General features: G+C 45.6%; 1 protein-coding gene across 1 annotated transcript in view; it reads left to right on the top strand.

Annotated features, from left to right (window-relative positions):
* Nucleotides 1–2,027: 2,027 nt before the first annotated feature.
* Nucleotides 2,028–27,770, top strand: part of LOC119445168 (scoloptoxin SSD14) — a 40,895-nt gene continuing 15,152 nt past the window's right edge. The window contains exons 1-8 of the mRNA XM_049664200.1: nucleotides 2,028–2,382; nucleotides 5,498–5,686; nucleotides 7,097–7,219; nucleotides 11,733–11,830; nucleotides 15,044–15,236; nucleotides 19,989–20,152; nucleotides 22,248–22,401; nucleotides 25,533–25,601. Of these exons, the coding sequence (XP_049520157.1) occupies nucleotides 2,276–2,382; nucleotides 5,498–5,686; nucleotides 7,097–7,219; nucleotides 11,733–11,830; nucleotides 15,044–15,236; nucleotides 19,989–20,152; nucleotides 22,248–22,401; nucleotides 25,533–25,601 (1,097 nt within the window). The 5' untranslated portion in view covers nucleotides 2,028–2,275. The remainder of the gene's footprint in view (nucleotides 2,383–5,497; nucleotides 5,687–7,096; nucleotides 7,220–11,732; nucleotides 11,831–15,043; nucleotides 15,237–19,988; nucleotides 20,153–22,247; nucleotides 22,402–25,532; nucleotides 25,602–27,770) is intronic.

Genomic DNA, 27,770 nt, shown 5'->3' with positions numbered 1-27,770 from the left:
GCTGGGCAACGCATAGTGACGTCAGAGCTAGGCGCAGCATGGCGCGACTAGGAGAAGCGATGCCGAAGTCGGAGTGGTGACGTTACGACACCTGTGCGAAGCTCCGCGAAGCCAGGCGCAGCTGTGCCAAGTGGTTGCTAGGCAATGCAGTGACGTCATAGCTCGGCGTCGAAGCTCGAGCTTAAGCAGCTACGCTGTTAAAATACCATCCAGATGGCGCTCGCCTTCTCGGCTTTACGGCAGCCTATCATAATAGCAAAAGGGAATAGAAATGCGGCCACAATGAAACACAGAGCGCTATGGGGATACAATAGGTACGAGGTGCTCCGGGGTATGTGGAAATGTGTAATGGTTCCAGGGCTTACATTTGGAAATGCCGTTGTTTGCTTGAAGTCAGGGGTGCAATCAGGACTGTATGACAACCAAAGGTCAGTGGAACGCCTCGCATTGGGTGCTCACGGGAAGACTACAAATGAAGCTGTGCAGGGTGACATGGGCTGGACAAGTTTGGAAGTTAGGGAAGCGCAGAGTAAAATTGATTTTGAAGAACGACTGAGGAATATGGAAGAAAATAAATGATGCTCGAGAGTGTTCAGATATTTGTACAGGAACAACATTAACTAACAATGGAGGAAGAGAACTAGGAAGCTTACCACTAAGTATGCGACCGGTATGGTCAGCAACACGGCAACAAAGAACGTCAAACGCAAAGTGAGAGAGGCTGAGACAATGTTATGGGGGGGTAGCAATGGAAAAGAAGCCTGCTATGACTGACTATCTCAAAGTAAAATAGCGAAATAAGGGAAGAAACAATTTATGATAACTCAAAGGGAAGCTCCTTACTTTTCGAAGCGAGATCAGGATGCCTTAGAACGCAAGTTATAAAGCGAGGTACACCAAGGACGAAGACGCATGTACTTTCTGCGGCAATGCTAGGGAAACGATGAATATGTTTTATTGGAATGTAAAGATATCTACCCAGCTGCCAGTTTAGGATCTTCTAGCCTCCTTGAAGCCCTTGGGTTCTGGGATAGCAGGGGGAAAGTAAACATGTCCGCTATAGAGATCAGTAAGAGGCGATTGGAGGTTTGGTGGCACAAAAGTAGGGAGACCACAAAAAACGGAGACATACAAACACAGAGTTCCTAGTAATGTTTTCAAAAAGATTGCTGCTGGGAATTCTGCTGAATGAATGATGCTGGGAACCCCATAATTTAATAATAATTGACCAGGTACGGGGTTGAAGGGGGGGGGGGGGGGGCGTCTTGGCAGACGGAATCTTGGTACACAAAACCTTCAGGGGGAAGGGCGGGGGTACTTGTGCCCGGTGTGCCCCCTCTGGCTATACGCCCTTGCCTGTTTCCCTTCCCCAATGCAGGGTAGCCAACCAGACACTTTTCCGGTTAACATACCTACCACCTCTCTTTTCAGTCTCTGGAAGAAATCATCATCATCACCATGCACCGCACTGGGCAAGTGACATTAAGTTGAAAGAAAAAAGTAAGGGAAATCAAGAAAGAACATAATAATCGTTAAGTACTGTTTAATTAGCGAAATTTAAGTCAAGTTTTCCATTCTTGATTTTTTTTTCTTTTGAATCTGCTTCTCGTGGACGCTATCACAGGTATGCTTGCTCAGTGGTTGAGGCTCTTCTAACTATTCCCAAGTCGACTTCCTTGTTAATTTTCTTTAGTCTTTATGTTACTTTTCATTCCTTGGATTCTTCCCCAAATATTTCTGTTGTTTTCTGTGGTCAGTATATTAAACGCCTTCTAAATCCATCCGACTCTTGGTCAATCTCACGTAGTGGGTATGAACCATCAGCAGAGGGAAAACAAGCAAGCAAGTATGTCTTTGCAGCTGTTGAGCGTCTTCCAAGTGAATGAGGACAATTTACTTGCTGAATTCTTAAATCTCTCTCTCAATTTTTCTATTCTTCTGATCTATTCAAAAAAATTTCATGTGTGTTTCTTTTTTAGATTTGACTCACTATTTTCCAAGCTCATCCGACGCTTGGCCAATCTCCCGTAGTGGGTAAGAGTCATTCATAAACGCCAAACCAACTATCTGTCTATGCAAGGCTAACTACCATTATTCATTATTCATTTATTTTTCCTTGTTTTCTTGATCATATTACCACCCGGTGCGTGGCGTATCTGCCACAGAGGGTTTGTGCAATTAAATAAGGCATCATCACCATCATCATCGTCACCAGCAAACCAACCAACCAACCAATTGACCATTCCATCTCGCGAGCGGTCAAGGGATCAAGACCATGGACGACCCATCCGCTGGCGGCCTTGACATCGGCGGATCACTCGGTGGTGTCGGGGAAGGAGCGGGCGGCTCTGCTGGAGCTGGTCTAAACCCCTATGGCTTCAAGTACGTAATGCGGCCGTCGTAGTGCTGAACGTAGGAGGGCTATGATGACCGTTCTGGTTAAGCCTAACCCACTGAGACGCATCGTGGAATGACGTAGCCCGCACGGGGAGAAGTAAAACAAGACGCCGAACAGCGATAATACCCGTTATTCTTTGCCTCGGATGCTACCATACACGGAAAAGGGGAAACACTTTGCTCGGGATCCAATATTTTTATTAGTTATGTAAAGTTGAATCGAAAAGGTGAAATGTACCAAAGCGCTGTTGCGAGATTTTTGTTCATGTGTTGAATTTCTTTTTTAACGAGAACTACCGGTTATGTTAAAGCTGAGATAAAGAAGCCTATAGTTTACAACTCAACTCCGTTGTGAAAAGTGGTGTGTCTCATAAAATGCCCTAGAAATTACTTTAAAGTGGGGAAGATGGAACAATTTGTTTTCCTCGGGACTGCTTTTATCACATATAGGCATACATTTTAAGTTTACTCGAGTGCTATTTAGGCAAGCAATCATAAAAATGTCACTAGTTAATCTTATAACCGCGTTCGAATTATTCATTCTAATGTAAGACTTCAGGCCCGTTACCCGAGGTGTTCATGTCCGGTTTCAGACATGCAAAAAGCTGACGCTGCTATACTTTCTGCGGAGTAATGAATTCAGGGCGATTTCACCCAGAAAACTGAACCTGAACTGCCGAAGAGCGCAACTCACCTGCCGTGGTGGCGTTGTGGCTTTGGTGTTGCGCTGCTAAACCTGAGGCCGCGGGATCAAATCTCGGTCGCAGCGGCCGCATTACCAATGTAAATATAGCTGGTAGCGAAGCTTCCATAGAAGCCCATACGTTCAAAACATGGCGGTTCATCGGCGGTTCATGGGGCTTAGCGCCCCGTGAACCACGAGGAGGAGGGAACACTTCCGGTGGAACAAAAAATAACGTGACGTCATATCCGCTAAAAACATAAATGACGTCATTTTGTTCTCAAAGGCGCGAAATTAGTTTTCGGAGTCCTGCCATTAGAGCTGTATATTCAAATGCCCCGCCATTCGACTTGATGGGCGTTTCGAGCTTTCAGCGTGGAAAGCGATGCAGGAACACTTCAGCCGTATGGGTGTCGATATCGCATCGCTGCAGAGAACATACTTTCTATGGAGGCCGACGAACACTTTGGGCGTGGAGTGCTCGTCCTGTCGTATATATATAGACGCGAAGCCCGTCGGCCAGCTCTGTCCCACGAAAATAACTACAAGTAAACAATGATCTGGCGGCCGCAACTCACTACTTATGACTGAACAGGTTAAGAAACAATGGAACTACACGCGTCACCAAATTCAGACAAACGTCGACAAGCGAAACAGCACAACATCTAAGAAGGGCGTATTGTAACAGGTTAACTTTACGAGCGCGCCTTTCTGCACGCTTCAAGGAGCTGCATTGCATTGCAAGTGATAGCGGCGTCAACGCCCGCCGCTATCGGTGGGCGCTCTTGCGGTGGGCGCTGAAAAAAGGTATTTATTGGTAATGATCAAGTAAAATAGAATTGTTCTTTTCTCGCCATGCGTATATAAAACTGATTAGGAATTTTATTTTCGTTGAATGAATCTGTGTCTCGCTTTAATTAAAAAACGCTTTTTTTTCTTTCCCAATGTTTGTTCCCTCCAAACAGTCGCGCTTCAATCGCTGCTCCCATAACAACCGTAGCTGATGTCGGTGACAATTCGTTCTGAACCACTTTTCGGCCGAAGCTTCGCGACTTATTTGCATCGACCTTGGCATTACGACGGGGGCGAAATGCAAAAACACCCGTGTACGGTGCCTTGGGTGTACATTAAAGAACCCCAGGTGGCAAAAATTAATCAAGAGTCCCCTTATGAGGCGTGCCTCATAATCATGCGATTCTGGCAGTAAAACCCCAGAAGTTAAATTTAAAAGCGCAACTGTCACGTCCCTAGCAGACGCTCAGGAGTGCCTGAATTGGCTGTTTACGCCTCACCGTTAGACAAGTGCGAAGCGAACAAGATCGCGACTTGATGAGGACAAGGTGTCTTGAACCGGTAACGGACACCTAGAATGACGCACTTCCAAGTCTTACATTAGGATCAATGCCCAATTTATTTAAATAATCAGTTATTCTGTCTAAATTTAACAATTCCTAGTCTATAATACACTACATCGAATCGTTTTACGATGCATGCATATGTGGTAGAAGCAATACCGAAAAAATTGCTGAATTATCGAAACTTCTCGATGTTTAAGAAATTTCGAACGCATTTTCTCAAACACACTGTATATATTTACTGTGATTAGATCGGTTACTACGTGCAAATCGAAGTATCTCGTATACTGACACACTGCTGACCTAATTTGTAGCTGCAATATTTTTGCAAGGACTGCAACCACTTCACATCTTGTCGTGCCCACTAACTTCAAAACCACTTCGCAAGCAGTTTTTTGTGAACGCCAACTAATATATTACTGCGTTGCACGGACACTTGCATAGGTAAGTCACGGTTGACTCCGATCCTAAGGCGTCTTCGTAACTGCTAGCTTTTTTCCTGTTTAGGGGTGCGCGAATAGTGATTTTCGAGACCGAATCGATTACAAATCGAATAGGGCTAGAATCGAATCGAATGTCGGATAGTTTTCGAATAATTAACTGGCGTTAACGCAATTAAATAAAACGATGTTCACATCCTGGCATTCTTAACGAGAAGTAGTTTCTGTCATTACATAGTACGTTATGAAGCGTTGTTTGTTAAAAGAACAAATGGAACATTAGGGGCAGACAAGCAGTTTCTTCCTACGCACAGGTCTCTTCAGAGAAAGTGAACGATCGCTGTGTATCCTCTTAAATATGGCTACCTAAGTGACGTAGCCTGCTCCACTACGAAAGTTCTCATGTCTATACGATGCCCGCGGGGGTTAAAACTTACCTTACTTTTGCTCCAATGTTATGTTTAATTGGGCGCAGTTGACGTTTCGAAACATTCGAAAAGTAATCGAAAAATATTTCGGTTCGAAGACTGAATCAAATAGGACATTATTCGATTCGTTCTTCGAAAGTTTCGAATCTTCGCACAACCCAACTCACGTAAAGTGTTTTTCCCATGTGCGCGCAGCCCCATCCAGGATATGTGCAACCTTGCCATAATGATGTGCTTATGCTGCTGCTGTTGCGTCGTATTCGTCGTGTTCGCCATCGCCTCCCTCTTTGGCTTGGTCAACCACACGACGCCTACGCCCGCCGACATCGTGTTCGAGAACTGGGCCGTCGTTTGCGACGCGCCGCATTGCGCAGACGTCGTCAAGTGAGATTCCGAAACTTCTGCCGAAGTCCCTATACTGCTAAACTGCTGGCTCGCTCAGACTGACACCTCGCACAGAAGTGGAAAGTCGTTGAGGCAGTATTCTTTTTTTTTTTTTTCCGGCCAGAATAATGCTGAAGATATAGGCGTCACCTAGTGCGATGCGACAATTGATTTTACGCTTACCGCTCATCTGCTCTTAGAATAACTAGCTGTTGGGCTAGTTGGTAACTCATTATGATAAAACAAAGTAGAATACAAAAATGCACCCCGCATTCATGCACATACCACAAACGCAATCAGTCGAGGCAGAGCGCTTGCGACTTAGGGGGGGGGGAGTCCAGCCAGAGTACCTGTGTCAGGGGGGTCTTTTTGCAGTGATTGCGCGTATGCGGGTGCGTTTTTTTGTCCTATAATTTGTTTTACCGTCTGGTTGTTGCTCAGTTTCGCAGCAAGATCGCATTTTATGGCCCGGATCGTTCAACATAAGGCGCGGCATTGTTACTTACCCGGTTTTCAACAAAATAGATGCCGTGTTGCCTTCGTCTAAATTTCTCGTGACCACAATATGGCGGCTATAACGGCACGTGGTCGCTTCCGTCATTTGCTGTGCGGCAAAGCATGTCCTTCGAGATTGATTACCGACTAGTCGCAGGTATGTGCGATGTCAACATCACCGAGGAGTGCAACCGAAAGCAACGTATCGCTACTTGTCGGTGGTCTAGTTAGTTCATACCTCTTGCGGTGGGAAAAAAAAAGAAAGAAAAAGAAGAGAAAACCTGCAACGAAAGAATGATACAGGAAATAAACCCTTTTTTGTCCAGTACTTGCCTTCCATGTTTCCCCGTCTTTTGGACCGCCAAGAAGACGAAGACAAATTCGCACTGAAAAAAAAAAAAAAACAACTAAAACAAGTGTTATATTGAATGGTCTCTATCATAAAATGCGGTCTTAATACAAAATTCGAGCATTATTTCGGGATAAAGTAGTATTCGAGTACTAATTCGGGATAAAGTGCCCCCCCCCCCCCCCCCCCCCGCTCCCATAAACATGCTTATGGTTTCTTTCTTTCTTTCTTTCTTTCGTTCTTTCTTTCTTTCTTGTTTGAGCAACATCGTCATACCTAGCCTTACTGCTAGTTATACTAACGCTATGCTTATTGCTGCCAGATGTCAGCAAATTTAGTTGTCATATGACGTCGCGATAGTGTCGATAACGCCAGCTCTGGTATTTCGAGACCAACCTTGAATAGCGTCGAATCAGAATACCTTATGTTCCTCAACCTTCATGCTCGCCGGGTGGCATCCTTTTACACCCAAAACGCGTGTTTTATATAATTTCTACAGCTTCGTAAACACGCAACAGCACTGCTCTAACTTGTAGCTCGCTTCTTTTCACCCCGCCTATCCGCAGAGATATCTTCGACAAGGACGGCGCAATCGGAGACGCCGCCGTGGCCGCGTTGCTGTGCATGGCCGTCACCGCACCGCATCTCACGGGCATCGGCGGTGGTCTAATGGCCGTATTTTATGACAAGTGAGCCCACATTGGCATGACCAATTGCGATGACACCCGCCGCAGGGACTCAGTGGCTAGTATCACGTGGTTTCATGCAAAACTCGCTATAGGGAACTCTGACGCCAGATCTATGACCATCCGCAGTGAAGAAAAAAAAATTTAAATACTTGGCCTTTGGCCAACAACGGGGCTGCAGAGAAAAGCGCTTCTCGCTTTTCAAATGAAATATTGTTACGATGGGGTGCGTTTATTTAAAGATGAATTGATGAAAAGGGGCCGCGCGGACACCGAGCCGCTACAAGAACAAGCGCACTTCGTTCTCCTCTTCTTCCGTGCTTGCCGGAGCTGTAGCGTAACAATGTCAATACATTTTAGTGTCGTATGAAAGATATGTGTGACGTCAATCTAAGCTATATAGTTAGGCAGAAAAGCACTTATGCAGTACGTTATGTATGCGTACTATATATATCGTCAAATGAAACGAGAACAGTGGTGCGCGTGGGGCAGTTTGCGCCGTCATCATTACGGCGCCGTCATCTTTTCTCGCTTTCAAATAAAAGAGAACTAGAACAGAAGCGAAAATATCGCAGTATATGGGGAGCATTATCGCGCAGTGCGGTCAAACCGGATATGCATGCCTGTCAATGGTGATGAGCGGACGGCGGCGCGCTCGATACCTTTATTTAAGCTTCGAACACGCGCCCTGCTGTGTGCGTTTCGTTTTTAGTCAATGGGGCTAAAGTTTGTTGCACTCGCCTGCGAAACTGTGGTCTTCTGTGTGTTCCTGGTAGAGCACTGCACGGGCCGATTTTTTCAGCCCGGGCCCGGCCCGGGCCCGTTTTTACGTTGGGCTGCCCGCCCGAGCCCGATCAAAACTTTTATGGCGAGACCCGGGCCTGCCCAGGCCCGGAAATAATCTACGTTACCCGCCCGGCCCGGCCCGCTACCCCTTTACCTTAGGCCCGAGCCCGGCCCGAGCCCGACTCGAAACCGGCCCGAACCCGGCCCGAACCCGGCCCGAGACCGAAAAATAATGCTTTTCAGAGTTGAGAAGCCCGAGAATAACTCGCTGCACGTTACATGCGCACCACCAGAAAGCCCGAGCCCGGCCCGGGCCCGCGTCAAAAAACCCGAGCCCGGCCCGGGCCCGGGTCAAAAAGCACATGCCGTGCCCGAGCCCGGCCCGGGCCCGTGAAAAAAACAGTTCTACCCGGCCCGGCCCGGCCCACGGGCCGGGCCGGGCCCGGGCTTTCGGGTAAGCCCGAGCCCGTGCAGTGCTCTAGTTCCTGGAGTCATGTTCAGAACTTTGGATTCATGCTTTCTTACTTCGCTATAGTCGAACGCTATTATAACGAAGTGCTTGGAGCCTCCGAAGTCATCCGTAGTACAAGACACTTCGTTGTAAAGGTCACGCAGCGCACAGTTCACCATTCCTTCGTTTTATAGATCATATTCGTTATAAGGCGTTCGTTGTAAAGGCACTCAACTGTATTAGTGACACATTTTGTGACATACATTGGAAAAAATTTGTGCTACCATTTTTATTTGGCAAGCGACGATGAGTAGCTCGTGCCACCTAAAGGTGCCCACCTCTATGTTATCAGGTCAATAATAATAAATAACCCCCCCCACTCAAGAAGGCGCGTTTGCTGCCTTCTGCAGCCCTTCGGACAGCGCAAGTTAAAAGTAGTACAACGGGTTTGCCCACCTATAACTATCAGCAATAATAATAAATAAAGAAAGTGTCTACAATAGCTGCAAGTATGACGTTTCAGCTGCCAGGGGAAAGTTAAGTAGTACATGGGTTTGCCTGAACTTCGCCCTTCTGTGCTTCAAACAGGTTTGTGACTTTGCGAATGGATAAGTTCTAGCATAATATCGCGCTTCAGTGTAGTAATTCGCAATGATGGAGCATTTGCGCTGGCATATATTGCGGCTGTGTTCATAAAAAGGTTTGCTTGGGAAGTTAGTATGATGAAACGCCATAAATATTACCACAGGAACGTTTGAGGCCGCAAGTGCGTGAAGGTTTAGGTTAATTTATGCGAGGCACATGATATACACTGTAGCCGAACGATCGCCGTGCCAGCGTTCTCTCCAGCAATTTTTGCCGAAAACCTTGTGGCCCGGTGCTGCGTTCTGCAGCTGAGCACGAAGTCATGGGTTCGAATATCTGCGGCAATAGCCACATTATGACAGCGTCGGAATGCAATAAGTGCCCGTGCTCGTCGATTCCCGTACAAGTACTTCAGGTAATCAAAATTAATCCCGAGCCTCCCACTGCGGAATCAGACATGGGCTTACTGCGGATACCAATCAAGGACTCTTCGCGATCACAATGTCTTCAGTAGGTTAACAATATAGCACAACATATTTGAGCGGAAATATATATATATATATATATATATATATATATATATATATATATATATATATATATATATTAGAAGTGGTCGATGCTGTTAGCACCCTTAACAAAAAAGGGAAGTTGTTATGGAAAAAGGTTGCGCATTATTCCGGTTAAATTTCTAAAAAAATATTTCTTTTGAAAAAAAACTTAAAATCGAAACTTTAAATACTAATTTAAAGGATTTTTAAATATCGCCCGGGCGTATACTATGAGCTGGAATATACCATCTAGTCATTGAGCTGGAGTACTCGAAGAGGCGGGTATTACTTGTACAAGAAAACAAAATGCATAATCGGCTAGTTAATAAAATTTTAATTGTTACCTTTTTAACTGCTTACTTTAGCACACATATGGAAATTAGCGAATTGAAGCCAGTGATTTCACGACGCATATTTACTTGGAACGAGTTTTAAAACTAGCACCACTTATGTGAAAAGGGCAGTTAACTTGTGTTATAAACGCACTGATGTTCTTCTTACTTTTTTAATAAAACGCCTTTTTATGCATTAAAGCTCGAAAATAAATGAAGCCGCAATGCATTTTGTCGCACACGTTTGGAACGCACCTTGAAACTGGTGTCATCCTCAAGATTCGTTCCAAATGGTTTCTTGAGTTTACATACAGAGAATGGCCTCGCCAAAGTACACTTTATCCATGTTTATACGTATATGTTACTGCATCTATGAGCGCTTCAGTTATATGCGCTATGAAGTTTCACCAACTTCCCCAAGTCGACGTCTTTATGCAATATGTCTAGAACCCAGGTATCTCTCTTGGAAGTGAGACCCATCAATCATTATGTCCATTCAATTGCTCGACTGCTTTGTTTTTAAGATCCATGCATTTGTCTTTGCGAAATTGTGGACTTATTTATCATATCTTTGTCAGTACAGAGTCTCATGGCAAGGAAAGTGCAAAGGCACAAATTCGAGTAAAGAATACAGGACGTTCTGTGTTTTTCAACCGTATACTTGCCCCTTTGCGCATAGATGCACACCATCTCGCCCATTTCACATAGCATCTCGGTGGTCAACTTTGATGTCGTGTTTCTCTCGTGACGGCAGTTTGTTCAACGAGCAGTTATGGTGCTAAAACGACTGGAAGTTGAGAAAATTGGTGAGAGAGAGAAAGAGAGAAAGGGCAGGGAAGTTAACTAGAAAAAGACCGGTTTGCTATCCTGGATGGGGGAAAAGACATTTAAACATTTAGGGAGATACAAAGATGAGTATCGAAACGGAAATCGGAGCACAAATTTATGAGGTGGCAGACGTCACTATTACGGTCTATCTGGCAGGTCCGTATGCTCGCAGACCGCAGGAAGTGAACGATAGCGCTCTGGCTGCCTTGACCGTTCACGTTGTTTGTGACGACTGTCCAAGTATCTTTTGCTCTGGCAGTGGCCGCCTGTCCAGTGTCTCTAACGTGGTACACAACAATTGCTATTCACCTAATGGGTACTGTGACGTGGGGAGATGCACATAAATTTATATATTTTTTCTTCACAACCGGACATGTCACAGGTAGGAAGGCAGGCGTGCGCGCACGACCGCAAGGCATTCATGAAAAAAAAAACAAAAACGCTAGCTATCATTTGAAGGGCAGCAGAGCAGCGAACAACTTAGGAGGACACAGACCTCACCAGCGCATGTTTATGGGATGGCAGCGCCAACCCGTCAACCCGTGAAAGACAACTGTTTGTGTACGATAATCGAGGACTGACTTGCAACTGAAATTAATGATATGCAAAGCCCAAGTGCACAAGGCAAACTTCCTCGTTCTTGTAAGAACGGTGAAGTGTGCCTTTCAGCATGTGCAGATGCGTTTTGTGTCTACTTTCTTCTCCGGCACTGTGCAACCTTTAGTGACAGTCGGTTCTTGGTATGTCCTTTTCGTCCCTAGAATTGTGTCCATGTTTGCATGCCTGCCTTGGGTATAACATGGTTAGCACGACCAAAGTTGACTTTGGTGGCGCTTAAAATAATATGCGAGGTCGAAATACGAGTTTTCCCCTAACCTTGCCTGCAAAGTCATGCGTCAACTAAATTTTCATAACGGATGCAGCGACCCGCAGACACGAGCCGTCTCGAAGGAGCAATGACTCATGTTCTCTGTCGGTCTCAGGTCCACGAGGAAGGTTCAAGCCTTGGACGCCCTGGGAGTGTCTCCGGCAAGCGTCACACCGGATATGTTTTCAACCAACGCGTCGGCGTTGAAACTCGGTACGCTATAATGCTGGAAACCTGGAAACGTGGAGGACCCTTCGCGGTGGTTGAGTGGTTTCTGCTGAGTTCATGGGTTCGCATCCTAGTATACAGTGGCCACATTCCGGGGGGGGGGGGGGGGGGGGGGGGGGGGGGGGGGAGGACTGCGAAAGCGTTCATTGCTTTGAGGCGTTGAACTTCCATTTAATTTTGAATTCTAAGCCTGAACGATAGTAAAAATTGAACAGGAGCACCATATAGTAATGTATGTTCTTCTACTGGTAACCTATGTAAGAGAAACATAGGGAAGCATGCAAAGGAACTTGAAAGTAAGCAAGGGATAGCACAACGATGCAAAGCATAATGGCAGACATAACGGTAAGAAATGTAGAAAGTAGACAGCATGGATTAGAGGTGAAACGCTGACACAATATTTTTTTCGGACTTGATGATAATGGGTAGGGGGAAGTGTAGTTGGGTAACTATGTAACGTGTAAAAGCAACGAACTAGTCGTGTATTACATAAACTCCAGTTCGGTGCATATACTTTAGCACGCATGCCGTGAACGGGGGCGAACAAGACGTTATCAGTGTGTGGTCCTTTCCTATAAGTCGTTACAGTTTAGACAACGCAGGGTACAAGCACGGGGTTGAGGAAAACAGAATGTGCCTAGAAGTTTCGCATTCGCTTGTGCACTCCACTTGAAATCTTGCACCAACCGGAGCACGCGCGGCTGAAGCACAGACCTGGGGAGAATTTGCCTTGCGGCAAATGCTCCTAAATAATAATAATAATAATAAAACAAGAAATAATATGTTTTCACTCGAAGTCGAAGCACTGTCGATCTGTGTGCGTAACACGGCTTCTGTTGCCTGCCAGGCGCGGCATGCTATACAAACCTCATGAAGCTCCTATGATGCTTCGAAAGACCTGAACCAGGTTTTATACGTACCAAGATGTGCTCATTATTATTATTATTATTACTATTATTATTTTATTATTGTTATAAGTAGTTAGTAGTAGTAGTATTCCTCTTCGTTGTTAGCTCCTACACTGGCGTGCTGCTGTTATGAAATAAGTGGTCGGTCTGAGCGACAGATGATAAGAAATGCGAATAAAAATTAAACAGGATTGTTACAAAATACAATCGTCACAGTGAGACCGTGGCGACGGAGCACGCCGCTGTGTGGAACAACTTGCGGGCTACTCGGAATGTGCTATGCGGATTTATTATTTCTCCCTTTATAGCCGATTGGTTTAAGATTTATGTGCTGAAATATAACGCGACGTGCGGGTTCAGCTCAGTCTTCTATGACTACAGAGCTATGAAACGGTGGATAAAGAATTGCTCCAGTGTGTAAAAGATGTCCCGAAAGCGAAGCCGGACCATTGCCATTTTAGGAGAGGCGCTGTAGTACATCAGCTTACAGCGCAGGAAAAGAAGCGCTTTCATCACAATATCCACGAACACTGCTTACTTTGCTGTGCAGATATTGGTGGACGTGCGTCTTTCTGTTACTGGTTTTAAAATGAAACCTTAACGCCCTGGCCAACTTTATTGGCGATAACATCATCGATACTCAGCCGAAGGAATTAATTTTGGCGGGCGCAACCAGCTATTATTTTCTAATTAGCGTAGCATTCACATTGACACAACCAAAGCACTCGGATCTGTAAGCGGACACCACCCGTCAAGGCTCTATTTCAGAGGCGAAGCAGGTGAAGCCAGTGACAAGCTCTGCTATTATGGTGACTCCAGAGCTTGTCTCTGGCTTCACCACAGCGATCACAAGCCAGAGGGAAGCTCTGGCTTCATCTCTGCTGGTAAAAAACTGTATTAGCTTCCATTCCAGCACATTCTTTAAAACTTACTTGGTCGCGACTGCTCGACCGTGGTGAAGAAACGCCCCGACAAGAACCTGACTACGTGTGGTCGTCTTATTCTTGTCGAGTCCGCTGTTTCTTGAGTATACTCCTTCTCACCCTGTAACCTGTGTTTTAACTTGATATTTACTAAACACGGCAGCATCCATAGGTGCGTGCCTTATCATATTTTAACAGTGGAGCTGTTCTTAGTCGAGCGTGCGCCGTAAGGTCCCTTAGTGCGCCGTCGATGACGGCGCTGTCACGCAGGAGCATAGCCAGAGAGGTCACGTGCCCCGGGAGGGCTCCTCTCCTTCCGGTTGGTGGGAGGAGAGGAGCCCACCAATCGGAGCGCGCGCCGGGGAGAAGGAGGGGAGGCTCCGGGGCATAATAGCAGGTGCTTGCGACGCGCGCTCTTCGCGTGATACATCCATTGACCGTCTACCACAGCGATCCCAAGGCCATGCTTGTAAAGGGTAAAACACACCCGATGTGACACCTGCGAAAACCCAAGCAAAGGGAGGGGTTAAACAGTGAATATAAGCGTTTTCTACCCTACCTTGATGTTCATGTCTCTCTAATAAAATGCAGCCAGCTCCACGAAGTGAAATTTGTCGAAACTGCTGAAATGTGGTCGTTCTTTCGGTGTGAAACGGAGGGGGGGGGGGGCGAGGAAAAGAAACGACCGCGACAATCGCTGAAACAGAACGGCCACAGCTCCACAGTTCCCACAGATTTCACTTCGTGACTGCATTTTTTTTTTCTATTTTAAACCGGCAACTCTTTATCCTAAATAATTGTTATTCTGTCCTAAATACTCATAATTCATATAATATAGTGCTAATGAAAAGTATCAAGTAATGTGAAACCTAAAGTTTGCTCCAGCTAGAGTAAAACTAGTGGCAGCCAAGAACGTGTAACAGCGACGCAAGTTATCTTGTTACGGCATTTATATAACGTTTTCTTTTCTAGTTCGAACAAATATTTTTGAAATCGCATGAAACATATAGCGCAATTCTGCATATTCAGATGACTAACGTACGGAGTACATTATTTATATGATAAATTGTGGTACATGTTCTGGTGAAAAATTACATATTCGCTTTTTAGTTACTCACTTTATGGCGTATCTTCCAATTAGGAAATCGAGGTATACACAGTAGTGCTAGGCAGGCAGTAGGCGGTCGTCGAAACTTTTGGTCTACGGGGCGCGTCGGCAGTACACATTCTAGCGTAATCACTGGTGCTCGTGTGTGTTCTCGAATGTACACCGTTGTAATATTAAACACCTGTTGAATGGTGAAAATGGTCACCGGAAAAATACCAGTGTTGTCAGTATGCGCATTTCGTGCATTCCCTCCTCTCAGGTGCCAATGCTCCAATCGTGCCGGGAGCGCTGGCAGGATTGAAGGCTCTGCACACCAAGGTAGGGAAGCTTCCCTGGAAGGACCTGTTCCAGCCAGCCATTCGCTTGGCCAAGGAGGGCTTCACCATCGGATCGCACCTTGCCGCCGCCCTGGCGAACAATGAGAACGTAGTGAACGTGTCGCCTGCCCTCAGGTATATGATCCCTTCAACCGGAGAAAGTTAATATCAGATGAGCCTAATACTAAGATTTCTGGAGAAGCATGTGACGCTGCAATCGTTCTGTGATCGTTGCAACCGAAAGAATAGAATAAATAAATATTTTTTTCGTGACTAATTTCTTTGATAACGTAGTTCTCCGATGTTAAATTTTAAAGAAGCCTTCGGAGTCATGAGGATGCATGTATGTAATCTATGTAAGTTCAGGCACATCTGTGTAATGCCTATCGCTTCTTCCCCGGCTTTGTCGTTTTACTGCTTGTGCATGCGGACATCGCCGCCGGTTTCCCTCTAGTATACACTTAGTATGGAACTATATGCCTCAGGGCAATTGTAGTGAAAGCGCAAGCAGGGCTGCCTCCATCGCTCTGGAGCAAGACACGAGCATGAGTTCGTACTCATGCTCCGTATGAAACCCGTAAACCTAACCCTTTCGTTTTACCATGGTGTAGAACAAATTATGGTCTCTAGATATTGATGTACACTTCGCCCAACTGTTTGAATACCGAATTGCATTTGTGCTTGCAAACTTTGCCTTTTTCCGTCCTCTGCAAGCTTTCTGTAAATTAGGATAGCTTTTCTTGCAATTTTCTTTTTCTGTTTTTATTACTAGTTATCAGGCTGCTTTCGTGTTTCCCGCTGCTTTTCTGTGTTCCGCAAGTTAGATTCTAATTCCTTTTTTTGCTTTTTCTTTGGCTTTTTTTCTGTTCCTAACTACTCGATATGCCAGTATTAGCGGTGCGTATTATATGCCCGTGTTAAGTCGAACATATTTATTATGCCATTAATGTTATCCCGAACTTTTTTTTTTCTGTCACTGCTGACAGTGTTTTGTTTCGAGAAGCGACATGTCGTCGAACAGCGATACGTCTATAAGTGACTAAGTTGGTGAGGCCTGTCAAGCGGGTAGTCAAGACTTGCTTTTTTTCTCAACAACCCCATTTTTTTTCGTGTAACAAAATTCGCAGTTTCGCCCGAAAGACGAAGCATCGATTGCGATAGCAAATTAGTAGACAACCTTACGAATTGAGGATATTAGTTTTATCGGCCGTATAAACTTGTAAACATTCGCTTACTAACTAAATTACCAAGCACGGTGTCACGCGGGTACAGGTAAACATGAACACATCTCGCTCGATGACCGCGGAACTCGACTGTCAAAACGCTGGAGTGAGAAAGCGCGGCAGCAGCAGCGAGCGAATGGACTTTCGTGCTGTCTCTCGTTTCAACGCAAATAAAACGTCGAAAGCACAGCGCATACGCACATACCGGCACTCGGCGTGGACGTACTTTGTCCACATCGCAGATCGCTTTGAAGATACGGCGCCCGCGCGGCCGCGCCGTAAGCAGGCAGCCGCCTAGAGTAGAACCCTCGCAAGCTTTCACTCGCACATACAGCGTACGGTGCGCGGCGACGATGTTGTTGTGTTTGGACTTTATGAGGAACATCACAGGCGATGACGACTGTAGAAATGCGCTTGGAGTGTCCATATAATTGATATCGCAAAAAAAGACAGGAAGACTTTCATTGATCGGGTTTTTAGGCGCCGAAAAACTACTACCGCCGATTATCACAACACAGCGTCACGCGCAGCCCAATGGAGACCAATGCAGGCTACAGCCACTTGTGTAGGTATGTCCTCCTTAAAAACTGTAGCTGGGTCTTGGTGCGATTACTCGTGCGATTACTGATCGGGTAGACATTCCAAAATGATTTGGGCTTTCCTTACGGTTTGTATATGGTTCGGTGCGCTGCAACTCGTCACACTAGAACATAATATTCATCAGTATGTCGTCGTTCATACTTCGCAAGACAAGAGAACACCGCTATCATCTGACACCGTGGCCGACTGACGAAACGAACGCTCTTCTCACCAGCGCCGGATTCAGATGGCGATGGCAATGAAGGAGACAGAAAATTGGCATCGCGGCCATGAAGAGGGCTTCTCCGCTGGACGGCGGCACATTGAACGTCACTTCGAGACACACGATAGCGCTCGGCGAGTAACAGCGCGAGCGGGCGCTGGGAAAACAATCGCGCAACTCTGTTCCCTTTGAGCTTATTAACGCGACAGCGTTAATGGCCCCGTGTCGAGGAAAATCCGGTGTCGGCGCCGGCGTGGATGTCGGCGTCCGTGGCGGAAAACATTATCCCGAACCACCCCGACTGTTTTGGTGAACAAAAACTGTTTTGAACTGTTTTGAACTGTTTTCAATGGTGAACTGTTTTGGTGAACAAAAATTGAATTTCTAACAGTGAAATCCGCCAGGAAAATGGTAAAGTACGACTTAACCACATCCTACAGACATGGTAGCGTCGGATTGTAATTTGAATGTACGAGAAAACAATTCTGTTACGAGGAAACAATCAAAAACCCCTTATATATAATATATATATAATAAGCGCTCGTATAATTTACTTGCGAAAATGATATCCAGATGGCGCTTGCATTCTCGGCAGGCCAAATATTGCGGCACAGATCCAGCCGATCAGCATCATATTCTATGGGGTTGCAGGAATAATCCTCCCCCAACAAATCCCCTGCGGCGAGCTCCCTCACAGGAGGCGTGGGACTCCATACTAAAATATACTAACCCTCAAACCCAAGCCGGACTGGCGGACTGGGTCGCGAAGGTCGCGGCCAGCTGGACGCCACCCTAGCCCCCTCTGCCCAATTCCGGCTCCGCCCCCCCCCCCCCCCCTCCTGTTATCTTCAATAAACTTTATTTCCTCCTCCTCCTGGGACTTCGCCTGCCTAATGTGTTTTGGACACGCACGCGCGTCGGGGCAATAGAAAACAATTCATAAAATAGTCAAAAAAGGGGCTAGGGCCTTCACATTTAATATAAGATCACTTATATTGCCCTGGAAAAGCGTCTTTCACGCAATGCTTTTTTGTTTAAAGGTGAAGGCAACTTTAAGGGGGTCGGTGTAAGCTTGGTTTTTGTGCTGGCTTTCCCACGTTAGGTGTCGCGGTGAAGCCCATTGAAACAAAAATGCGATGCCGAACGGGGCTCGATAACGCTATCGCGTTCCACTCTTAAAGCCGAAACTTAAGCGTCCTCCACTTTTTTCGATCGCTAGCGGAAATTATTAGAGCAAATGATTTTCTTTGTCTCTTTCACTCGGTTTCGTGGTGGTGTTCGCACTTTCACCACTGATACAAAGGGCCGATGTCAAGAGCACATGCTGTCGCGTAACGGAGTTGCGGAGCGCCTTCGATGCCGAAAGCCAACTATTATACGTCTTTCCGAGGCACCTGCTGTTGGGCGAGAGATATTTAGATTCTGTGGTACTTGTTGATGTTAGTGTATGGAATGGGGTCCCGAAAGCGGGACATGAGTGGCGCATTTCTGAGTTGCCGCCGCACGTCCTCTTCTTGCAGACCCTTGTGCCGGTTAGATATGCGCCGCGTCATCCGTAGTATACTTGCTCCCCTGTCTTAGCAGGTGATTTGTACACAGGTGGCTTCAGCGCTGGAGAAAGGCAGCCGTCATCTTCCTTTGTTCAACGGGAAGAGGAGGCTGACAGTCGCCGTCCACGCCGGCGCTATTGCCGCTGGAGACAACACACATCACACATGATGAATAAGCTTCTATGCACACACACCTACACTATCCCTACAATTGAGCGTATTCGCAGCTCTGTCCTTCACGAAATTACGTAGTGAAACAGCGAACGCTGTCTATATGTCTATATATCCTCACTGCAACAAAAAAACTTGGACGATCGACGCTTAAGCTTCGTCCTTAAGAGTGGAATGCGATATCATTCAAAGATCCCCGACTTCTTCTCACGCGCGCCGGTAACTGCAGCTTGTGGAACCGTAATGGTTACCAGGAAGCGCTTGCGGCGAACGCTATGCTCGAAGGCAAGCTTTCTGGTAGAAACATGGCCTCTTGCGTGGTTTAGCGTGGAAGCTTGGGCGTGTTGGTGATTCATTGGAAAAAAACAAGCGCGGGTCGATCCCAGAGGTAGTGCACAACCGCGTCAAAAGAATTACACCGTTTTCAGATTTCTGTTATTGTTTCGCACTTTTAGTATTTATGTCTTAGATGATTTAACGTAAAATGCATGCGCCGTCGGTGTTTTGTTTCCTGACATTTGTTTGCGGGCTGTCATTCTCAAAATTTCGAGGAATAACTTCTTCAATAATGTGAGACAAGTTATGAGCGCCTTTAGTGATAGAATGGTGTGGCAATATAATCCGCATGCACCGCATGTAATATAGCAAGGCGTGGCATATACATATACCTAAATATATGCGGAAATTTTCGGTCACGAACAACTCCGCCGACGCCGTCACCTACACCGGATTTTCTGCGACACGGGGCCCTTAACGCCTTCGCATTAATGAACGCCTGCAAGCGCTTAATACCTTTTTGTATATAGAGTGAATAACTTTCTGGCATCTTGAATAACTGTTCAACATGTTGTTGAAAGATGTATTAGCAGACCGGGCTGAGCGTTGAGCAGTTTGGTGGTTAGGGCGGATTTAGGCACATTGTCAGGTAGTTGGTTGCCGTTTTGCCCCCTCCTTCAAACACAACCACAGGGTAAACATCATTTGTGTATATCGATGAATGAATAAAGTTACTGCTCACGAAAAAAAGAAGCGTTCGTTGACAATTATCGTCTATGGTTACTGCACAATCTAAAAAAAAATATCTCTTTCAGGAATATAACGATCCATAGTTTGAACGGTGTGGCCCGCTTTTTTGGTGCAGGAAGCGATTCTCAAACAGCGTCAGCGGCTCTCTGCTACGCAGCGGGGACACGCTCGTTCAGACGCAGCTCGCCGAATTGCTGACGAAGCTGGCCGAAAAGGGGCCGGAGTACCTTTACGAAAAGGAGCTCGCCGATGAGATAGAAAGAGACATTACGAACGCAGGTAATGCACTTATATAGGCAGGTTTCACGTAAGTGCTCCTCTTATGGACTAACGCACTGTAGGTGTCTCATTTCTAGGTAATTAAAAAAAAACACGTAGTTTTACAACCTAATTCATCCCAATTCCGACTTATCTTCATTATTGCTAAACTTATTGTTTTATGCGCTTGTTTATTTGCATGTAAAATCTGTAAAATTTATACTTAAGTGTAATTGAAAGTGTCAACGCTTCCTCTAGCATGTGTACGATCTTTGCGTGCCATGCAGCGATTGTCACTGAGTATTCGTGTTATATCCGAGCCCGGTAATGCACAGCAAATACTACTTTGTATTTTTATAATTTATACGTTCAGTACGTGAAAACAGTTACCGGATACATATGCACATAAGCCTGATGCATTCTTTATCGTATAAATCATAGGATCATATGAAATGAGAATAGCAATACTGAACATAAGTAATATAAATAAATTCAGGGGGGCTCTTTATACTTAAAAGGTGGGAGCAAGGTAGGAGTTTGACAATTTTACCAAAATTACTGCGGCATTTTAATATGCTAATTAATCGTTTATTTGGATCTGTGAATTTGCTACATAGATAAAAGAAATCAACTTATTCTTTCTGCGTAAGAGACACCATGCTGATTCAATATGCTGTTCCCTTTAACATCACGTCAGTGACATTTGCCTTGCGGGTACGCACCTGCACGCCTGTGTGATCCACTTCACCCAGACAGTCACAAGTCCATCTGCAGTGAGGGTATTTGCTTGTACGTCCGCCATTACGTGCAGTGTGCACGGGTGGCTTTTGTACCAACTCGTGAGGGACATCACGCATTCGACGCCTCATTGTTTGCGTTGTAGCTCGCTCAGCGATTCCCATGCTTGCTGATGAGCAAGTTGAGCCTGTTCTTGCTCATGCGGCCTCAGCCGACTAATCGTGAACCCCCCCCCCCCCCTCCTAAAAAAATATTGTTTTATTTTAAAAAGCATTATTTGATAAATGGGAAGGGTTATTCTATAAATAGCCCAGCAGCACTGATATGACATTTACGACTTTTCACATTTCTTGCTTCTATTGAAGGTCCTGGACATTGAAATCCCCAAAAATATACACAGAGAAGTTTCACAGAGGCGTAAAGAAGTTCATATAATCGCTTTTCTACGACCCAATTTGGTTTCGTTTCTCAGAAGATGTAGGCCTTGTGACGTCATTATAAAGAATGTCTCTTGGGAGGCTAGAAGCGAGAACTGTGCGAGTTGGTATATGTTGTACAAAAACAGCGTACACAGATAAAGAGAACCAGACAGGACTAGCGCTGACTTACAACTATAGGTTTCTTCGAGAAAAATAATATAGGAGCAATGATAAACTCCTGCGCATCTGTAAACAAGCCGCAAACAGCGTATGTGTACCAGCTTGCTCTAAAAGGCTGGGAACCAGATAATAACGCGAGGGATTATGTCCTGTATTATCAAAAACGTAATTTTTATTTAAAAAGGCAGCTTCTTTTTCAAGAAGGGCCAAGGATGGCTGGCTGACGCAGAGGGAATTTTCTTTTTTTCCCGTGTGATACGCTTCAAGGATTTCACGTGTTGTTTGGCCGAGGTGGTGATGTTCAATCTTGAATTCTCCTAATAAGGGGGCACATCCACGACAGGACGTCGCGTTTTCCTGGCAGCCGCCCCGGCCAGCTCGGTTGTGCGCTGTGCTGCTATTCACTGCGTTGCCCGGTGCGGCAGCGCAGCGGGCTATCAAATCAGCCGGAGCTGATTCGGCGGGTTTGAGCGTTTCGCAAAATGCACTTGTCTCCGGGCAGCTGGTTGCATGTGCGGTCCCTCGTTGAGTGCCTAATTTCAAGCACAACGTACTCGCGAACACAAACACGTGAGCCACGGAATTAGGGAGATGCGATCTTTAAAGATCGTGCAAGGTCAGCCAGCGATACACCGCAGTTGCGAAGGGTATCCACAAAATATTATCATAAAGTGGAGTTTTGATTCTGCGACGGTTTGTTCGTGAGAAATTCCCGCACCGACAGTACGTTATTCGCGGACGATGTTTCTTGCTCCGTTTTATGACTTTTTTTTCCGCAGGCGGATCTCTCAAGAAAAGCGACCTGTCGGGATACCAACCCGTCTGGCAGGATGCGCTCTCTTCCAAGATTGGGGGTGAACAGCACATACACTCCGCTCCCATTCCGGGCGCCGGCGTTGTTCTAGCCGTGGCCGTTCACAAGATAAACGTGGCGTGAGTCTCATTATTCGTCTCACGTGCACGCCTGCTTCGGGTTGCCTTGCCGCACTGCGGGCATATCTGCCGAGAGGCTGAGGATGGTGCATTGAGACATGGCGAAAATATCAAGCCCACTTATAATGATCGGAACTGATCACCCTGTTCGTTAGGGAGCTTTAGGTAAAGTGGAGAGCCCTTTTAGTCAGCTGGGGTAGCGAGAACCGCCAGTGCGAAAGAGCATGAGTCCGGTTTTGCATGTGCTGCTTGCACGGCAATGCAGTTAAAATGTTAAAGTATTACAGCGTCAGGCGGGAGCAGCGCTAACACATCAACACAGGTGATAATGCTTATGGAAAAGACACGTTGCGCAAATTGTTGTCTTCCATGTGCCTTCACCTGTGTTCGTGTCTTTAGCGCTGCTCCCGCATCACTACGAAAAACCAACTAGCCGATGCTTTCTCGTTATTACAGCGCCGGCTGTTGAGAACGTTTTAAGCAAGAACCTGTCCGAGTACACACACGTGACAGTGTCAGTTGTCAAACTATAAGCACACTAAAGGCCAATAATACGTTAAGCTGCATCAGTAAGCTATACGTTCTTGTAATATACGAGAGTGGTGACTCTTACCATGAGAGGATGCCTATAGGTAAGCTAGAAAAAAGGCGGAAATGTAAGTGGCGCTACCGCCCTTCATTTTTGGGCGCTGTAGGTTTCAGTCAAGTGCCCTTGGCTTCAGGATGCTTGACTTCAGACGCCATCACACTGAAGTAAAGTAAGCTCTGCTCGCTTGCTGCAAATGTTCATCTCGACACATCTCGTTCTGCTATGGCGACGATCTTTTTGAAAATCGCCTGCAGACTTTGGAGCACGACGATCATGGATCATGGGTGATCATCAATGAGCTTTTTAAAGAGACGCTAAACAGCATCAACTCTCTTTTTATTTTTATGTAATTATTTATTGCATACAGGTAACCACATCTCCAGCGGCCATTTTCCTGTAAATACCAAAGAAATGAATGCGTTGGCATTACGTGGCACTTCTTTGAGGTTCCGGATCCATGGTTTAAACCGCGTTCACCACATTGCAAAGTGCTGTTCAGGAGATCACTCGACACAAGATCCTGCCTCTTCGAGGAGAGAAGTGTAACTGACGGTGGTCGATGACGGGGGTCGACGAGCTCATCGATGATCGCCCATGATCCATGTTCGTCGTGCTCTATTAACCTCACGATTCTGCAGGCGATTTTCAAAAAAAGATCGTCGCCATAGCAGAACGAGAAGGAGTGTCGAAACGAACATTAGCAGCAAGCGAACAAAGCTTGCTGAACAAAGCTTGCGTACAGGCACTGATGACAGCCATAATGAATATTTACTGAAATCCTAAAACTTATAATTGACGGATTGGCCGGCAACCTTGGTATAGAGCGGGTAGGTGCCGCTGCAACCGACCATGTGTACCTCGAGAAGTTTGCAATGGGCGCTAAGTGAACTTGCGCAAATTGAGTAATCTCCGTGAACACTCCATCATGAGATAAGAATTCTGTTATGTAATCTTTTGGGTCTTCAAAAGTTCTCTCTCAGCTGGCGATGTTCTTATAACGCATGGCGATGTTGATTTTGCATAGAGCGACTATTTAACGAAGAATATCTTCACGCGGCATTTCGCCGCCTTTGCTCTGTAAACAGTAAATAGTATTAATAGAACGTGTTGCGTTGTATACGTAGTGCTCAGCGATTGAAACGCGGTACTTGGACTGCAAGGCCACCAGCACTTTCTGTGTTTCTGGTGAGCCATGGGTGATCGCTGAGGGGCCGAGTGAACGTCAGAATGCATCACTAATGCTCTCACTTCCATGTGATAAAAAACAAAAGCTGTGGCTCCAATCCACGCTGTGAAGGTGGTTGGACAGAGAAGCTATAAACGACACCCACAACGATTACCCATTGTGACGTCACTTGAATTCACACACGTGGCTCTACAAAGAGTGAAACCAGAGACAAGTGAAATTTACATAACCACATCCTATATTACTTCACAACATTATATTCACGCTATTCTTCTGGCGTCTTTACTTTCCGTGGTCTACCCATTGTAGCCTGGAATGAACTGAATGAGTTGCTAGACCGTGGTGACGTCACTACGTGATTTCTATGCTGTTGGGTAGTTTTCCACTCGGAGTAGCTTACGCAACCGTAATCTTTACCGGGAAACACATGCGAGAGAAGGGACGTGCTTTGCGTTATTCGCGACGTAATTATCATACATTATACGGTTTGCACTTCACACGAGGGTTTTGAATGACGTCAACCCCTTTCGAAGCAGCTGCAAACATAATCTTTACCGGACCGCGTCGGAGGGTATTCCTATTGTTAACATGCGCCTTATCATCCATCATGTGGTTTTGATGCTTGTTTTGTGGTTTTTCTTTTGAAAACGAGTGCTGAGCTGTATGGTGTATGCCTGATTTCAAAGGAGATATGCTGTTTGTATTCAATTTTTAGCCTGGCGTTCTTTGCTTACGCCAATGACACGAAAATTTCCTTGGCTGGTAGAGGTGCATAGCTTCGCTGTAAAATGCATCAACTCGTTGTCCCCAACTGTGCCACACAAAGTTACAGGCAGCCATGCGCTCTGAGTAACGTGTTTCATTCGCTGAGCACTGCACATAATAACGATCATAATAATTTACCTAATCTCTATTCGTGTCGAATTGGGGAACACATTCTACTGCCACGCACAATCTGACATCGCATTTGTATGGCGGTATACGTCCCGATCAGCACATGCGCCTTCCAGCGAAAACGTTTACGGGCTGCAGGATGTGAGAAAATACTGAATACCATCGCAGCCTCGGAGCGCAGCCTGGTATTTGTGTTTACAGCCTAGTACAAGTGTACTCGAACCAACACAATGTTGTACGGTTTGACTGGTCATGCGGTCAGATATACTGCTCGGAAATTTTACGTTTTCTCAGATGGCGCGGTGCGTAAACTTTTGCCGTAGAGTGTAAACCATTCCCGCTTTCTATAGACAAGCATATGCTAGGCAGAGCGCAGCATAATCTAGATTCTGTCTAGTCTGGAAACTGTAACCTTTCGACGCGCGCACGTTTACCCTTGGTACGCTTCGTGTTCAATCGCAGCGTGATGTCCCTTGAAGATATTTCGACAAAGAACTCAGATCCCACCATGTCTCCTGCCAGGATACACCAGTAAGTGAATCGTGTTACATAAGGTACTTTTTAAGGCGAATGCCTTATCTATGTGTCGTGTTTAGGTGACCTTGAAAAATTGGTTCCAAAAAACGGAAAAATATGTAAAAAATATCGATAACTCAATAAGATCATAAGAAACCCCATAACATTATATATCAATGGATATGAGGAATATAAATATTGATAAATCATCATGATAGTCATTAAATTAATTATGATAATTAGCATGACAAAGCGGAAGAATGGATTGAAAAACCCGTAAAGGGGGTGGCCAAGAACCGAGAAATAAGTATAGTAATGGGTGTAAGTATGGTTATGATGTTATACAATAATGATAACAAATGGGTATACAGAGAGGTGAATGAGGTGAATTAAGGGTGAATTGACGGTGAGTTAAGAGTGAATTGATGGTAAATTAAAGGGCTTTCGTTGGATAATAGGAGTCAAATGAAAGGTAATAGACAATGAAGACTAAATGAGAGTGAATTAAGAGTGAATGAAGGTGAGTCAAGTGGTGATAGGGTGAATCAAGAGTGAATCAAATGTGAATTAAGAGTGAATCAAGAGGTTATGGAGTGAGGGAGTGACTTGCAAAAATATATGTGAGATTTGAGGGTCCAATTGAGAGTGACTCAACAAAAGTAAGTGCTGAGTCCCGATCGGAGTTTGGTGAAATAAGGATGACTTGCAAAATTGTCTTCGCAAAATATGGGTTCGGAGTTAAGATGACTGGGCAAAAAAAGTGGTCATCGTGTCATTAAGTTAGCGGCGCTCGGGCTTTCGCCTTCAAATCGTCTTAGTTGTAGCATAAGGGACCCCTACTAACTTTTATTGTACGCTACTCATGTTACCGAATTAACAATTTCACTAATTGAAATTTTAAACGGTAGCTACACCATAACAGTGTTGACGATGAGGTTGATGTTAGCATTCCTACATGCTCGGCGCGTGAATTGGTGATCGTATGCTTCTCAGTCGTCACCAACACGCCCATGCCCATGTCTAGGCTGGCTCCCGCAGTAAACGTGGTGGCTCATACCTACTCAGCCGCCACGAGATAGTACTTCGTGGCACGCACTTCTTTTGTGGAAGCACAGTGGCATGCTTAGATTTTTCTCGGATTGTTTACCTCACATTTAATACGACGCGTATGTAGTGAGCTTGAGGATGCAGTTTATGTTTGCATTACCACTTTCGCTCTGGCATGAGGCGAATTCATGACATTTGGCATTTGTGGCACTCAATGGCTGTAGCAACATGTTGCCCAGTGACTTGGAAAGTGCTATGTATTTCGGCAATGAGGAAACGTTAGGTGTTTTTACGGTTTAAAGGGGCTTCGCGCGCGCCTTCCGCCATAGGGTACACGCTATGACAGCTGCCTAAAAGGAAGAGAGGTCGTGCGAATTCGATACCTGTAGACAGTGACGTAGCCTGGAGCATTTTTTGTGTGGGCGTGGGGGCACGCACGTGACCGGGCTAGAGGGGGCGGGGCAGGCGGGTGTTGTCGGACGTCATTCTATGCCAGGTGTCATTGGTACACTAAAATTTGGAGGTGTGTGAGGGGGGGGGGGAGGAGAAGACTCGTTCGGAGTGCAACCCCTCTTTCCCCTTGCTACGCCTTCTGCTTGTAGTCTGCGTTAGCACTGACAGTGCCGGACAATGGCCAGCCGTCGACAGCACAAGGAAAAAAAAATTTTTTTTACGTCTCCCAAAGTGCAATGTGATCTATACAAAATGACAACGGTTTTCAGTATTTCACCGGCTATAGGTGACAAGAAAAAGTCGTGTCACCCATCCGTTGAATATGGGGTCATCTTTAGTAAAAATAAATAGCTTTGCTTAAGTTAATCCAGGAACTGCCTCAGGCTCAATTGTTTTTCTTCCAATATGCGCAAAACATTGTTTGGCCCACGTGCCCGATGTCGTGAATCTGCCACATACCCCAAGAATCATACAATATTTAGTATTCGCACGAAATATTATTGGCATTGGACTTACGAGGGCTAAATGAAGCTATCATCGTTCTAAATGAAGTTATAAGCGCTAAAGGGTTAAGGAAGGTGGGTGCTTAAAGGGATGCGCACAAGAACACTGATACAGGCAGATATATCGAGTGATACGTCTCAAAATTGTGCTCCCAAATAGACCGAAAACCAACGTAATTCC

The sequence above is a fragment of the Dermacentor silvarum genome, chromosome 3 (genome assembly GCF_013339745.2).
Source record: "Dermacentor silvarum isolate Dsil-2018 chromosome 3, BIME_Dsil_1.4, whole genome shotgun sequence".
NCBI lineage: Eukaryota > Metazoa > Arthropoda > Arachnida > Ixodida > Ixodidae > Dermacentor > Dermacentor silvarum.
The sequence above is the reverse complement of the archived record's forward strand: the minus strand, read 5'-3'. Positions and strand labels throughout refer to the sequence as shown.